This window comes from Equus asinus, chromosome 21, assembly GCF_041296235.1.
Source record: "Equus asinus isolate D_3611 breed Donkey chromosome 21, EquAss-T2T_v2, whole genome shotgun sequence".
NCBI lineage: Eukaryota > Metazoa > Chordata > Mammalia > Perissodactyla > Equidae > Equus > Equus asinus.
The window spans coordinates 57535840-57550284 of NC_091810.1; the positions used below are offsets into that span (position 1 = coordinate 57535840).

The 14445-nt window shown below is 44.3% G+C and overlaps 1 protein-coding gene across 19 annotated transcripts in view; it reads right to left on the reverse strand.

Annotated features, from left to right (window-relative positions):
* The window catches only part of MOBP (myelin associated oligodendrocyte basic protein), a 47381-nt gene that overhangs the window by 5008 nt on the left and 27928 nt on the right, over positions 1–14445 (reverse strand). For 4 of the 19 annotated variants that reach the window (XM_070492323.1, XM_070492324.1, XM_070492321.1 and 1 more), the window contains 4 exons: positions 14227–14436; positions 13673–13924; positions 8145–8172; positions 4805–5029 (listed from right to left, as the gene is read on the reverse strand). In XM_070492323.1, the coding sequence (XP_070348424.1) occupies positions 4892–5029; positions 8145–8172; positions 13673–13924; positions 14227–14432 (624 nt within the window). In that variant the 5' untranslated portion in view covers positions 14433–14436 and the 3' untranslated portion in view covers positions 4805–4891. Of the gene's footprint in view, positions 1–4804; positions 5030–8144; positions 8173–13633; positions 13925–14226; positions 14437–14445 lie in introns of all 19 variants that reach the window. The other 15 variants (XM_070492337.1, XM_070492338.1, XM_070492332.1 and 12 more) reach the window with 6 other exon arrangements.

Below are 14445 nucleotides of genomic sequence, written 5' to 3' on the forward strand. Positions count from 1 at the left end.
TCTCTGGGCCAGCGTGGCGGCATGGTAGTAAAGTTCATGCGTTCCACGTCAGAGGCCCGGGGTTCTCCAGTTCAGATCCCGGGTACAGACCTCAGCATTGCTTATCAAGCCATGCTGTGGCAGGCGTCCCACATATAAAGTAGAGGAAGAAGGGCACAGATGTTAGCTCAGAACCAGTCTTTCTCAGCAAAAAGAAGAGGATTGGAGGCGGGTGTTAGCTCAGAGTTAATCTTCCTCAAAGAAAAATTTAAAAAATGAAAAAAAAATTTTTTTAACTTTACCCTCTGATCTGTGTGCAAACATGATCTAATGGATGCAAAGTTGCCTGAATGTCTATTGGGTCCCACACTCTCTGAATGACAGACTACCCAACCCTCTTCGATGATGATATCACAATAGTGATAACTCCGTGTCATCATTAATCAAATAGATTTGCCTGGAGGTCAACACAGGGCTGTGCATGGGCCACCACCTGAGCCAAGGGACTATTTTCAATATCTGATAAAACATCTGCATCTAATATTGGCCCAGTGTGGCTTCATTAATAAAGAATGGCCCAAAAAGCTCTCACTTTCTTCATGCAGCAAGGGCTGGTTTGGCTAATGCTGATGCAAATAACTTCCTATCTTTATCAAGAATATCTGTCATTAATTCACCACAGAAAAGACTTTCACCCTATCAGCCACCTTCTCAAACACGGACCCAGACGCTCTTCCCCGCCCTTTCTTCCTGGGGAGCTTACATCTTCTGGACAAAGGAACCTTTAGAAACTTAGACCCTCTTGCCATAAGAAAGTACCTTCTTTCTGGACTCTAATTACTTGAGATTATCTACCTCTCTCTCTACAAAATACTTACAGCCTTTTGGTTCTAGAGGGGAATCCACTAGCCTCTCCAGATACACCACTGGGTCCCACAGACTTCTGGCCTCAGATTATGAATGGACTCTCAGGACCGTTCATATGCTTGAAAATCCAATGAGAATGTTACTCTAGTAATGAGATTTACTACTTTTTTAGAACTTAGTTTTATTGTTAAGAGATCTTTTTGAGCCAAATGATTCAAATCTGATAGATATTTGATTTGCTATGAAGTAAGGCCACCACTTAAGCTGTAACTTACCATGTTTTCTACTCTCCTCAAGCCTATTTTATGTATTATGAAAGTAGTTTATATAGTTAAGGTAGCATATGCAACAGAAATAGATTTGTAGTACCATGTTGAATGTAACACGTTTACTTAAATTCATTTAAAAGTAAAAGTATAGGTATAATTATTAGGACAATATGTTAATCTATGCTCTTTTGCTCATCTGTACTTTGGGTAAACCTATCCAGTTGATCAAAAGTCAAAACAACCAACTTGGTGGTAGGTGAATTGTTGCCTAAGAGGAAATAAGTAGTCACTGAAATACCAGTCAACTCAACCCAGCCCTATGATGTAATGCCAAAGAGTACATTCTTCAATTCAATAAATTATTTAGAGAATCACTAACATAAGTATTCTGTCAATATTTTCTTACAGTTATGAAAGTGAATGTTGTCAGACTCTGTTATCCCAGTGGAATCCTTTATATATAAAAAATCAGAAGTCAGCATAGACCCTAAAACTGCCTTAGTCGATGTGGAGGTGTAACCAGGAGCCCTATTGGCTCCACCTCCTTCTGATCTCATAAGGTGCATCTCCAAGTACCTCAGGGCTCCATCAAGCTCAAATTGGAAACTTCTAGGCTGCAGTATGATGGCAATAAGGTCAAGGTCATGGGTCCAGTGGCCATGGGGGCCAGGACCAACCTCTCTCATTTACAAATGTAAAACATCCTGTGGTATAGGATGGATGCATAGTTGATACTCAATAAAAATAAGTTATTTTTATCTTTATCTGTATAAACCAACATTCCTGCAAGTATGTACCTGTGCTACAAATAACAGTGAGTATGCAAAATCTCTCCAAATTACAGCTGTACATCCTAAAGTTGGATCAACAGAATCATCTTTGTCCATTAAGAACACTTCATTTTATCAAAGCAGTGATAGTAAGTGCCTGAGACATGCGCAGAGGAGTCAGGCAAGAAGCCCTCCCAAGATCCTTCCAGGCTTGAGTTTCCACATTTCTCTGGTGTTAGAACAGCAGCCCAGATGGACATTGACAGCACAGCCCCATCTCGCTGTGATCTGTCAGAATTTTTGCATCTTCCCGTGGTGAAAACTTCCACATGATTCTTTATTCCTTGGGAAGATTAGACTCTGCCTTTCTTTCTCCAACTCATTCATTTTCCATCTGAGACCCTATGGGTCTCAAGTTTAGATCTAGGATTTACAACTAAATATGAGGTTGTAGGCAATGACTTAGTGGAAAAATAGCGCCTTGAATTGTAAATTAATTAATTAAATTCACCTGGAGAAAGGGTTTTTTTACAAGATTTCAAAGACCTGGGATGAAGTGATTTCTTTATAATCCTCTTCACCATCCTTATATCTCACCCCCAACACCACCACTACCCATTGTGAACACACCACTTCACATCCTACTTCAAGAAAAAAATCAAAGCTACAGGCAGGAATTGCCTCAAGATCCTGCCACTGACCCTGCAAACCCACTGAAACCTATACTCTCCTTTTCTCCTTCCTTTTTTTCCAATAAACAGGGACCCCTGCTCTGTGCCTGATCCCCTCACCTGTACCCTGGATTCCCCCCTCCCACCTCCTAAGTTCTTGACTCCATCAATTGTCTTCTCCTCTTTCTTCATATGCCCATTCTGCTGCCTTCTTCCCAGCAGCAGTCACCATGCTCAAGTGTCTCCTGAGTTCATGGAATGTTCCAGCTATTGCCCTATCCTCTGCTTCCCTTCACAGTTAAGCTTACTTGAGGGAGTTGCATCTCCCTTCATGAATTCCTCTTCCTCACCTCCCATTTACTCCATGCAGAGTGTGCCCCACAAGGTAACCAACAGTTCCTTATTGTTAAGTATGATAGACACCTTTGACTTCCCAAAAATATCTACACTTTTGAGAAATTCTTCCTATAAAAAAACAACAAACAAGCATCCATTCAGTCAACAAGTGTTTATTGATTTCTTACTAGAGCTAGGAGCTGAGGATGTCGCAGTAAACAGGTGTTGGCAATCTTGGAGTTTAGATTAGGAGGGGAAGAGCCAAGCAATAAACAAGTAAATAAATGAACCAGATAATTCCAGAGGGTGATAAGTGCTGTAAAGACAAACAAACTAGAGTGATGGGCTAAACAGTAACTATGGAAACCACACTGAGTTTCCAAGGGAAGCATCTCTGAGATGATATTTGAGCTAAAGACACCAGTACAGAGCTCTTGGGCCAGAGCATCACAGGCAGGATGAACAAGAACAGACCCTGAGATGGGCCCAAGACCGGAGTAAATACAACAAGATCCTGTTTACATGTACAAAGGAGAGAACAGAAAGAAGGCAAGAAAGTGTAGTACAAAAAAAAAAGAGGAAGATTGGCAGCAGATGTTAGCTCAGGGCGAATCTTCACCCCCCAAGAGAAAACGAAAAACAACAGCAAAAAAAAAAGCTGGGATGGCTTTTGGAGTGGACCCTGCTGGATCCTAAAGAGAGATGGATCCACTCCAGTTCCTTTCCTTTCATCCCCCAACTCTGAGCTGAGTAGGAAAAGTAGCCCAAGAAGGGCTCATACAAGGCCACTGCTGGGCATACAGGGGAAACCTAAGTCAAGGGCAGGCCCCAGAAGGGAGTGTGTTAGAGTGTAGTCTCATGATCAGCTTCAGTGATCAGGGTCTCAGCGGGCACGGGACCAACATGGGACTTGGAGGGGCTCTCCAGTATTTGTGCCTGGGAGAGAAAATGAGAACCCAAAGACATCTTCCCAAAGCCAAGTTCCAAAACACACACACACCCCAATCCACAAAAGCACAAGATGATTTGAGGGTCCTCTACTTAAGCCAGAGGCAATCCCCCTCCATCGTGTGTGTATGTGTAGGGTGTGGTGGAACCAGGGTGAAATAGGGGTGTTAGTTCCTGTGGCCCTGATCAAGAGCACATACTCAAGATCAAAGTTCTTCCCAAGAGTCTAAGGCTACAGATAGTGGGAGCAAAATAGAGAGACAAGAGGCAAAGTCAACCCCTAACCCTGCTTCCTTACAATTGGGATCAGACTCCTGCATTCCTGAATGGCCTCCTACACAGGCAGGAGTCTTAAGACTGCTTAATCTCCCCTCATGTGCGTCTCCTCCACTTAATTCTCCTCACTCCCCAAGGCAAAGCTCCTTTCCTATTTTTCCTGATCCTACTACAGTGTCAGATGGAAATGTGGAGGAGCCCAGCCAGAGAGAGCACAAAGGGACAAGGCCTCAGCCCTTCTCAGGAATTGGGGTACAGCCCTGTCTCCAGGACCCCTTCAAGAGAGGGGCTGGGTGGAGGGCATCTGATTGAGGCCAGACAACTTGCCCAAAGCAACACAGTTTGCAAAACAATGAATTCTAGAGTAGGGACTATCCAAATGGAAAGCAAATGGCACAGGGGAAGAGAGGAACCCGGACAGAGGATTAATTACAAAGAAGAGGGTCAAGGATCAAAAAAGTCAGACTCCGCAACGGGATGCCAGGGACAGAGGGGAACAGAGGCTGGAGGACAACACATGGGCTGGCACTTGAGCCATCCTGATCCAAAGACCCTGGCAGCCTGTGCACGTCCTGGGGGAGAAAGGACTGCAGGTGAGACCAAAGAGCTGTGCACCGAGTTCTGGAGCCTGAGGGGCACTGCTGGGACCCACTGACTGGAGCAAAACACACAGAGATGCCCCTCTCACCTCCAGGCAGGCTGCCCAGCAGGCCCCCCACTCCGTGGGGACCATGGGCATTGGCAGCTGCCACCTCCGCAGGTGTCTGCCCCTGGGTCATATTCGAAGCTGGATGACTCGCCCAAGGGCATGTTGGTCGAGAAGCAGTGAGCCCAGGAGCTGAGGCCATCCATTCACTTGAAATTCCTTACTGGTCACTTCTTCTTCGGAGTTGGCTTGGTTTTCCTTTTCAATCTGGTTTATAAAAAGAAACATAAAAATCCACAACACTGTTAAGTGATAGACTCTTTCTCCATGCTCGGTTAATATAACTAAGAATTTGTAAACTACCTTTGAAGTTATTATTATTCTAGGAAATCCAGCCTTAGAATCCCTCTCTTTAATTTCTCAATTCTGCTTGTATCTGGGCAAAATAATATGATAATTTATTTTCCTGGCCTGAGCCTAGGAAAGATATTCATAAAAAGTCCTTCTATTTTTATGTACAATAATTATTGCTTTTATATTTAATCATTGCAGATAATTTTGAAACACAGAAAAACACAAAGGAAGTCAAAGTACCACCCCACTCTTAGAAAACAACTAGTTTTACTATCCATAGACTTGAAGACATGAACATACACACATATACACACAGGGTATATGCACTCACTCTACAAAATTGTGACCATATTGACATGTTCCTATTTTGATGGGGAACAGACGGTATGCAAGAAAGAGATAAACGATACCCAGTAAAGATATTATGAACACGTGGCCCCAGACAAGCATTGCCTGCAAGCTTATTCTCCAACTGAGAGATTATATTCTATCAACTGCAGCCTCTTTAGACAGCAGAATCTATGTGATCACCTTCAAAATGAGGCCATGTCAAATAGTTTCAGAACACCATCAAAGTTCTTAATTTAAAATACAAACAAGAAAAAAAAAGAAGACCAAGATGTGTATATCAGAAATGTGCCATGCTTTTACACTAAAGACTAAATTTATGGGAATCACAGCTTTTCTGATAATTTGAGAAGTTTTTAAAATAAGAAATAAAATACATATTCAAGTATTAACAATAGCATCTTCCCAAACCCCAAATTATATATCAAGCTAACAGTGCTAACCCTCTTCAGACAGGACGGAGGATACCAGGAAAAATAAATGAAGAAATACTTTATTGAAACTCGTAGAGTGAATTGTAGCCTGGAAGTCTGGAACACATCCCTTGAGATTTGGGGAGGAAATCTTTACATCTTCTGGATCACCTCTATGACTCCAGACATGTGGCAGCCTGAAGGAATTAGAACTCCTCATGGATCCTGCTGAATACAAAATCCTGGGTGCTGATACTAGCATGGAAGCCCACAGATCCCAGGCATCACCCTGTGCAGATACCACTGCAACAAGCCACTGTGGCATCTTAAATCATATAAACACTTAATTAACTAATTAGCATTTCACTGGCAATGGCAGCCACATTGATGCCACTGGGGCATCAAACCGTGCAGCAACAGCTCCTGAACTCCAGTTCAACCAGTGGAAGCAAGTGAGTTGGGGAGAATCTGTGAGTTAGAATTCAATGACACAGTGTCTCCGTTAAGGAAGTTCTAATAATATCCACTTACCTAGTACTATAAGATGATAAACTAAGCACTTTACAATAACTAATGAGGTAAATAATATCCTCATTCTACAGATGGGGAAATGTGGTTTTGAGAGAATAAGTAACTTGGATGGGCAGCAAAGCTCAGACCCAAACCTGATGCCAGAGTCCTTAACCTTCCCACTGTGGCAGACTGACTGCTAGGCGTACTTATAGATCTCATTCAGACGATAACATCAGCTAAGCCCTGAGTCAGGCCCTGGAGACACGAGTTTAAGATAGAGCCCCTGCTCATGACTCATGCATACACCAGCAAGAGAGGTGGACACGTGTGTCAGAAATGTAGCAGCTGAGGTACCAGTCAAGCCCATGGAGGGGGTGGCCATCTGCCAGCAAGAAACGTGAAGGCTCTTAAGTCAAAGAGCTATCCTAAATCTCCTTACCACTGACGTTAGTGATGATTCTGCAGACACAGGAGGGAGGTTCTTGGCCTGCACGAAATACTTGTCACATCATCCCGATTGACCAACTCAGAACAGGAAAATAAGTCACCATGACACAAAAATCAAACACGGTATAAAATGACCTACTCATCTTGTAGCACAGCTTTGAAGGGTAAAAATTATAAAGACTGCCCACATAGCAGAGCAGAAGAAACAAACACCTCGGACCCATGTAGCGTTAGGGAAGGAAGCGACATGAGTCTTTGGCTCACATGTGGGCAACCATCACATGAGTGCTCGTCAGCAGTAAATTCCCTCCAAGAAGAGCTTGGCCCTAACTGTGGATTGGAAATAAATCCACCACGTAAATCCAATCCCCACAGCTTCGGTAACCATCTCCCATAAGCATCGAGGTGACATCAGTGCCTGGTGATCTTGGGCAATTACCATGATAACAATTCTAGGAGTAGTTACGACCTCTTTGATTCTTTAAATCCAAAGCACATCATGCTCATTCTCTAGATGGCAATAGAGTAAGTCAATGGATGAACGGGGGGAAAGATGACCCATGTCTTGAAATGAGGATTTGAAGAAAGAACAGATATAAACCAACAACCCAACCTGAGCGCCTTATCTGGTTGGGCTCAGGCCTCTGAGCTCTAACCTCTTTTAACAACCTCGAAAGCCAATTTGGCAAGGACTTAAGCTTATTAAAATATTTCTCTAAGAAGCAAATATTCTAAGTGAAATAGCACTTTAAACCATATGCCAAAACTAGGCATACAGATTGAAAAGTAAAAAATAAAACTCTCTCTATTCACAGGCAATATGACTGCCAATATAGAAAATCCCAGAGTCTACCATAAAAAAGCTAGCATAAGTGAGTTTAGCAAGATCACAGAATACATGATCAATATACAAAAATCAATTGCTTTGATATACTAGCAATGAACAATTGAAAATTGACATTGAAAAGAGTACTATTTTAATAACACCTAAAAAGTATGAAATACTTAGTTATAAAGCAAACAAAATATGTGCAAGATCTGCATGCTGGAAACTACAAAACAGAAAAGACCTAAATGATTGAAGAGATGTACCACATTGATAGACTCAATATTGTTATAGCTCTCCTCAAACTGATTATAAACTTAACACAGTCCCATTCAACATCCCACCAGGATGTATGGCAGAAATTGACGCACTGACACTAACATTTATACGGAAAAATAAAGGAATTAGAATAGCCAAAAACAATTTCAAAAATGAAAAACAATGTCGGGAAGAAGTCACACGAACTAATTTCAATACTTACTATAAAGCTACAGTAATCAAGTGTTATACTGGAGAAAGGAAAGACAAATAAATTAGTGGAACAGGACAGAAAGTCCAGAAATAAACTCACACATTATGGTCAACTGATTTTTCAATAAAATTGCAAAAGTGAGTCAGCGGAGAATATTTTCAACAAATGATGCTGGAACAGGTAAATACGCATATGCAGAAAACTTTAACCTCAATCCATACCTCACACTACTTAGAAAAAATTAACTCAAAATGGGTAATAATGTAAAGGTAAAACCTACAATTTAAAATTCCTAGAAGAAAACATAGAAGGAAATTTTTGTGACCTTGGATTACATACAATACAAAAAGCATGATCTTTGAAAGCAATTGGAAGAAAAGGAAGGACTCACAAAGGAGACTGAGAAAGTTCATGCAGAGAATTAGGAAAGAGGAAGCTCCTGGAAGCCAAGAGAATAGAGAATTTAATGACTGAGTGAGGGAGTGGTCAAGCAGTTCGACAGACAGGACCTGATGTCAAGACTGGATTCAGCATTCATTAGGCAAAGCAACACGAAGGCCATAGGTAAGCTGTTAGAGCAGATGCTGTGTGTGCTTTTCCTATGGCCCCTCACCCTTACCACTTCTGTGCACACTGGGCCAACATCCAGATGCGTTTCTTTGCCCGTGGGCTTTTTTCTGCTGCCACAGCCCACTTTGCCATCACTTGGCAGGCCAGAAGTATGAAGGAATTAATGCCCCCACCTTCAAAGCAGCATTGGTTGACCACTGACTGACAGGAACTGGTGTATAAGTGTCCCATCTCCTTTACCCCGTGGGTGGGACAACTCTGAGATGCATGTCCTACACTGGCTCATAGGGTTCCTCAACAGGATTAAGCCCCAAGGGCCACAGTGCAGGCTGGATTGATAATACACTTTTTGTGGGCTGCTTCCCTTCCCATCTCACTTCCTCCATTTCTCCAGCGTTCCCTTCCCCTCCCAAATAAACTGCTTGCCCTTTCATCGTTGCTTCTGGAGGAACCTGCACAGGAGGAATTCCAGCGAGGTGCTATGCAAAGAATCAGAGCACGGTCAGTTGAAGAGTGAATGGGATTTGGAGAAGTAAAGGTGACGAGTTCACACTATTCTTAAATTTCGCCTGAGAAGGGAAGAAAAGAGATAGGACAGGGCCGGAGGTGAACACACAGTCACCAGGAGACAGCCGAACATGTTTAAAAGCTATAGAGCTTTCTCTTTAGAGAATGTCTACTTAGACAACAGAAAAAGACAGTTTCTTTTTATACAGTAGAAAAATGTTGAAGCTGTTAGAGAGGTAAATAAACAGTGGAGCAAGACCCTGGAGGAGCAGGAGTGGAGGGAGGAAGAGCATGGTGTGAGCAGTGGGGGAAGGGACAGGTCAGGAAAAACGACTTCATCCTGGAGGCTGAGGTCAAAGATTCAGAGACAGACACACATCCTGACAAGCATGTCAGGGTGGGTGGAAGCAGGCTGGTCTGGAGAGAGCCTGGGGCACATCCATTTGTGGTCACCAACTGTTAAGGCTAGAAGGCTTTTCCTAGCCATGCTCAGTCTCCACGACTGGGCTCAGCGGCTGGGAAGCTGCGGCAGTGCTGGTGCGTCAGCAGCTTGATCTAGGATTGGGATGTGTGGGGATGAGCATAGCAGGAGGATGGGCGACAACAGGATTAAGGCTATTAGAGAGAGAGTGGTCACTGTGTGGTCTAGACTGAGGACATGTGGCCAGGGCAGAGCTGTCAGACTGAGAGAACACACACGGCTCATAGAACTAGAGGCCTCTTGGGCTCACCCAGGCCTCTGCATAAGCGACTGCTCTGCATAGGCACTGCACTATAGAGACCACGATGTGTAAAGGCCTGCTCCCAGTGGGAAGGAATTTATGACTTAGGTAGAGCAAGATTCAAGAGTTCTGTTGCAAAAGCAATAATGCAATCTGAGAGGCAGGCAGGGCAGGAGCCTCATCTAAGAGCAAAGCGCTTGGGTCCTTTTCCCAACTGCTGTTACCTGGAAAATGATAGACGAATTCCTGATTTTGTTTGTCTGTTGAGACCAAAGATAGATTGCCAGAGAATAACCACTGGGGTGAAATCAAGCATAACATGTGCCTGGATGGAATTTTTCCACAGACACGTAAGAAAGAAGTTCTTTCTAAGACATGACTACAAAGTCAGTGTTTGTTGCGTGGGGAGGTAGAGGGAGCGCTCAGAAAAGGGACTGGAAGGGCTAGTTTACCCCCTCATGGGTCAGCACTCTTCTGAAGTAAATTGTAGCTTGTCAGGTATATAATTGCATTGTTCTTTGGCAGTCCTGATAATTCCAAACAAACCCAAAACAATATACCACTATGGATCTTCCACAGCTACAAGGGAAAGTGGGGTGGTTTCTACTCTGTGACCAATGTATCCAGCATGTAGTCATTCAGTTGGTGTGCTTGTCCTAAACTTTAGAAGCAATGCCCTGCCATGCCTAGCCCAGGATGGTGGGTGGTCAATAAAACACCAAAGCTGGCTTGCTTCAGTTTGAAACTCAAAGTTAGAGTATTCTCTGTCCTCAAAAGGCCAAATTCTGTGGAGAACCAGAAGCCATGTAGAACCTTTCCCCTCTAACAATCAGTTCTCTTTCCTGGGCTTTGATTTTATTATCTGCTGAAGTGAGAGAAGGGAATCAATAAGGGGCTGGAGAAGCAGAGGGATCCACGAGGTGGGACCATGAATGTGGGCTGAGGGTGGAGGCAGCCGAGCTCAGAGGTGTTCCTGGAGGGAACAGCAGCATCACCATGGGATGGGCCCCCATAAATACCATCTGAGCAGCTGGACCAGGAATGTGCATCATTTCCCTTGATTGCCCAGAGCTTGTGCAGTGCTGTGCATGCGGTCTTGATGAACAGGCTTGAAAACACACGCAGAAATAAATTGGTGCTCCAGGCTTCTGCGGTGCAGGGCTCGATTTGGTACAACAAGATGTTCTGTGAAAGAATGAGTCAAAGACACGCAGCACTGCCCAAATATGTGTGACTGACCCCAAACCAGTCACTCATAGCCACAGTGGTTTCAGAAGACCACAGATCCGCAGCTCCCAAAAGTGGAGCACTGAGAAATCAAAAGCAGCTCAGCCCAGGAAAAATGTGTTAACCCTAAAGGCAAGGATGACCTATGGAATCCTAAATTCTTGAAGAATTGAGAGAATAGTATAAACTAAGAGGGAGATGCCAGGGTTTTCTCCCATCAAATATGAGAATACTCCATGTTCAATCAGGATGCAGGGAATCACACCATTTGGATCGTAAGACGTAAATATTCTCGGGATTATTGAGAAGATCCATCCAAGTGAGTGACTAAGGACCCAAAAGAACTTTGTCAAAATTATTTGACCTCTAAAGGTCAGGCCTCAGGAATGGCACCATTTCAGAAAGCAAGCCTGCTTCAGAAAACCTTTTCGGATCCTTTCTTCATGTGCCATTTAGTAGCTCTACTTAAGAGTGAAATTTTTCCCATAATCTTCCTCTCACCCCTTTGATTGAGGATAGTCAATCAGTATCAAAAGAGAGAATAGATAGTATGGCTAAGCAATGGCTCTGAGGCATTCCCTTAGGATCTTTGGGAATCTGAGAAGGAAAAGTGTGTATCTCAGAAGGGCTCAGATGGTGCATCCGCAATGTTGTGGGACATTATGAACAGAGCCTGTCAGGTCCCCTGGTCTCAGGTAAAGGACAATGGCTAAGGAGGCAGTGACAGCCTATTGGAGGCACCTCCTCTGATACCCACTGAGAAGAGTTAACTGAGGGAGTCAACATATGCCAACACTAGGATGTCTCTTGAGTTTAAGCGAAAAAAACCAGCAAGGCTGGGTCCAGACAAATTTGTGGCTCAAGCGAAGTCTGCTTTCATTGTCTTCCATCTCCTTTCCATGTCCTGCTTGAACTCTAGCCACCCAAACAGCCATCACACAACTCACTGTAGATGGTGGCCTGAAGTCACCACCATAGATGACACGTCTCATGTACAGTTAAGTCCCTCTGCTCTGCACATTTCCTACCACTTCCATATCAAAGTTTACAGAAGTCCTGTGCTAGGCCCCTTTCACTCAGGCCCCTTGGAAGGGCCTACATTAATGACTAGGTCACCTGGCGTACAACTTCCTATTACGGTTTTAGCAACTGGTAGCCTGTTACTTCCTTCACAAATCAACCTTACCTGATCTTGCACTCTTAAATACTTCCACTTTTAGTACCATAAATGTGGCACATTTCTTTACTACAAATCACAGATAATGTAGATCATTTATTTTTGGATGATGTAGGTCAACGTTTCTCAAAGTGTGGTCTGTATACCACCTGTCACTATGCTGGGGGACAGGAGTTGCTTCCTGAAAATGCAGATCCCCAGACCTCACCAGTGATCCAAGCAATTTGGTTCTCTGGCAGCATCTTTAACAAGCTCCCCAGTTGATTCTTCTGCTAATTAAATCTGCAAATATCATGTGACATGCATACGCAGCATTGTGCTATGCAGGTGCTGCATATCAGAGTAGATATGAGAACCTCAAACACAATTAATGCCCACTATTAACTTATAAAACAGGGTCATTTCTAAATATTAAAAGGACTAAAAAGTTGACCTGCCATGTGTGTGGGCAGGGAGTATATGGAAACCTCTGTACCTTCTGCTCAATTTTGCTGTAGACCGAGAACTGCTCTAAAAAATGAAGTTTATTTTTAAAAAAACAAATTGACTTGCCTAAGATGGAGCAGATGGACATGTACCTCCTTGGCTCACTTTTTCTGTCTATATGGATCATCCTCCTTTTATCCTCTGCCATCCTAGCCTAACCTCCTCTCTGAAGCCCCAAACTCCTGAGAAAGAGCCCAGCTCCAGGCTCCCATAGCCCAATGTACATACTGATTATGACAATATTAGAGCGTTGACACCCTACACTGTGACCAACCATTCTCTTTTCTGATCCTGGTGAAGCACAAACCATCTGGTTTCTTCACTGCCATATTCCCACCCTCTAGTGTGGTATATGGAACTCTATAGGTATGTGATCAAGTTTGCTGAATGACTGACTGAGCAAATGAATGAATGATCTTGCCACTGAAATTAACATTAGGTGAAGTGTGTTGGAAGGTTGGATGGACAAACTGGCTAAACCTCTCCTTTTACACACACAAAGATATTCCTTAGAGTCATCGTTCCTCGTCTCCCTGAGGCACAGGAATTGAGGGCCTCATTTCTTCAATCTATTACTATAGTCAATGCTCTGATAAATTAATCACTTCCAGTCCTACTAGACAAAGGACTCAGTGATACTGCCATCTGAAGTATTATACCAACAGCGGCTATGAGGAAAACAGAAGCCACATGAGATATTTCAAACAAGGGGATTTAATGCAGGGAATTGATTACACAGGCTTGGTAAGGCTGAAAGAGGGCCATTGAAATAACCCAGATGTTAGTAAACACAGGAAGCAGCTACTAACCTTAGGGCTGGGGGAACGAAAGGGAAGAGATGGTGTTACCAGAACCTAGAAGCTTTGTTGGGGGACCCCCCACGGCTGGTGCCTGGCCCTCTCTGGGGGCTGCTGCGCGGCTGCTGCTTGGGCTTCTGAGGGGGGCGCTGCTTGGCTGGTGGTGGTCGGGCCTCTGGGCGGGGGCGTGGCTGACGCTCAGACCTCGGAGGGGACCGTGGCTTGGCTGGTGCTCTGACCACCGCGGGGGGTGCCGCTGGCTGTTTCTTGGGCTTCTTAGGGGACGTTGCACGGCGGCTGGGGCTGAGAGGGCCAAAAGAAGCTGGAGGCTGGAGCCATGGCTCTCCTCTGCTGCTTAAGGGATGCTGACTGGTGCTGGAAACAGGAAGGCAGGCCCTGCTCCCCCTCCCACCTTCCAATCTCCCTCCAGTACCTTCCAATGCTAGAACCTATTGGGGAGCTGTCTGTCAGGGGATCGGGAGAAGAGCAGTTTGCAGAGCCCCAGCCCCAGCATCACAGAGTAAAGCAGGAAGGGGGCCTCAGAGCTGAGAGACAAGAGGCCAACACCCAGCTGAGGTGCTGAGCGGGCAGTGCAGACCACTTACCTGGTCTTTTGGCAGGCACAGCAGATCCAGTCCTCTTCCTTCTTCTGGTAGAAGCAGCCACTTCGACAGATGCTGTATTTCCGATCCACGATCTCACGTTTGGAGTTGAGGAAGGTGAATGGTGGGCAGCAACGTATGACGAAGTGCTCGGAAAACTTCTGGTTCTTGGAGAGTCTGGGACCCTCCTTACCCGTTTTCTGACTCATCTCACTGGAAATC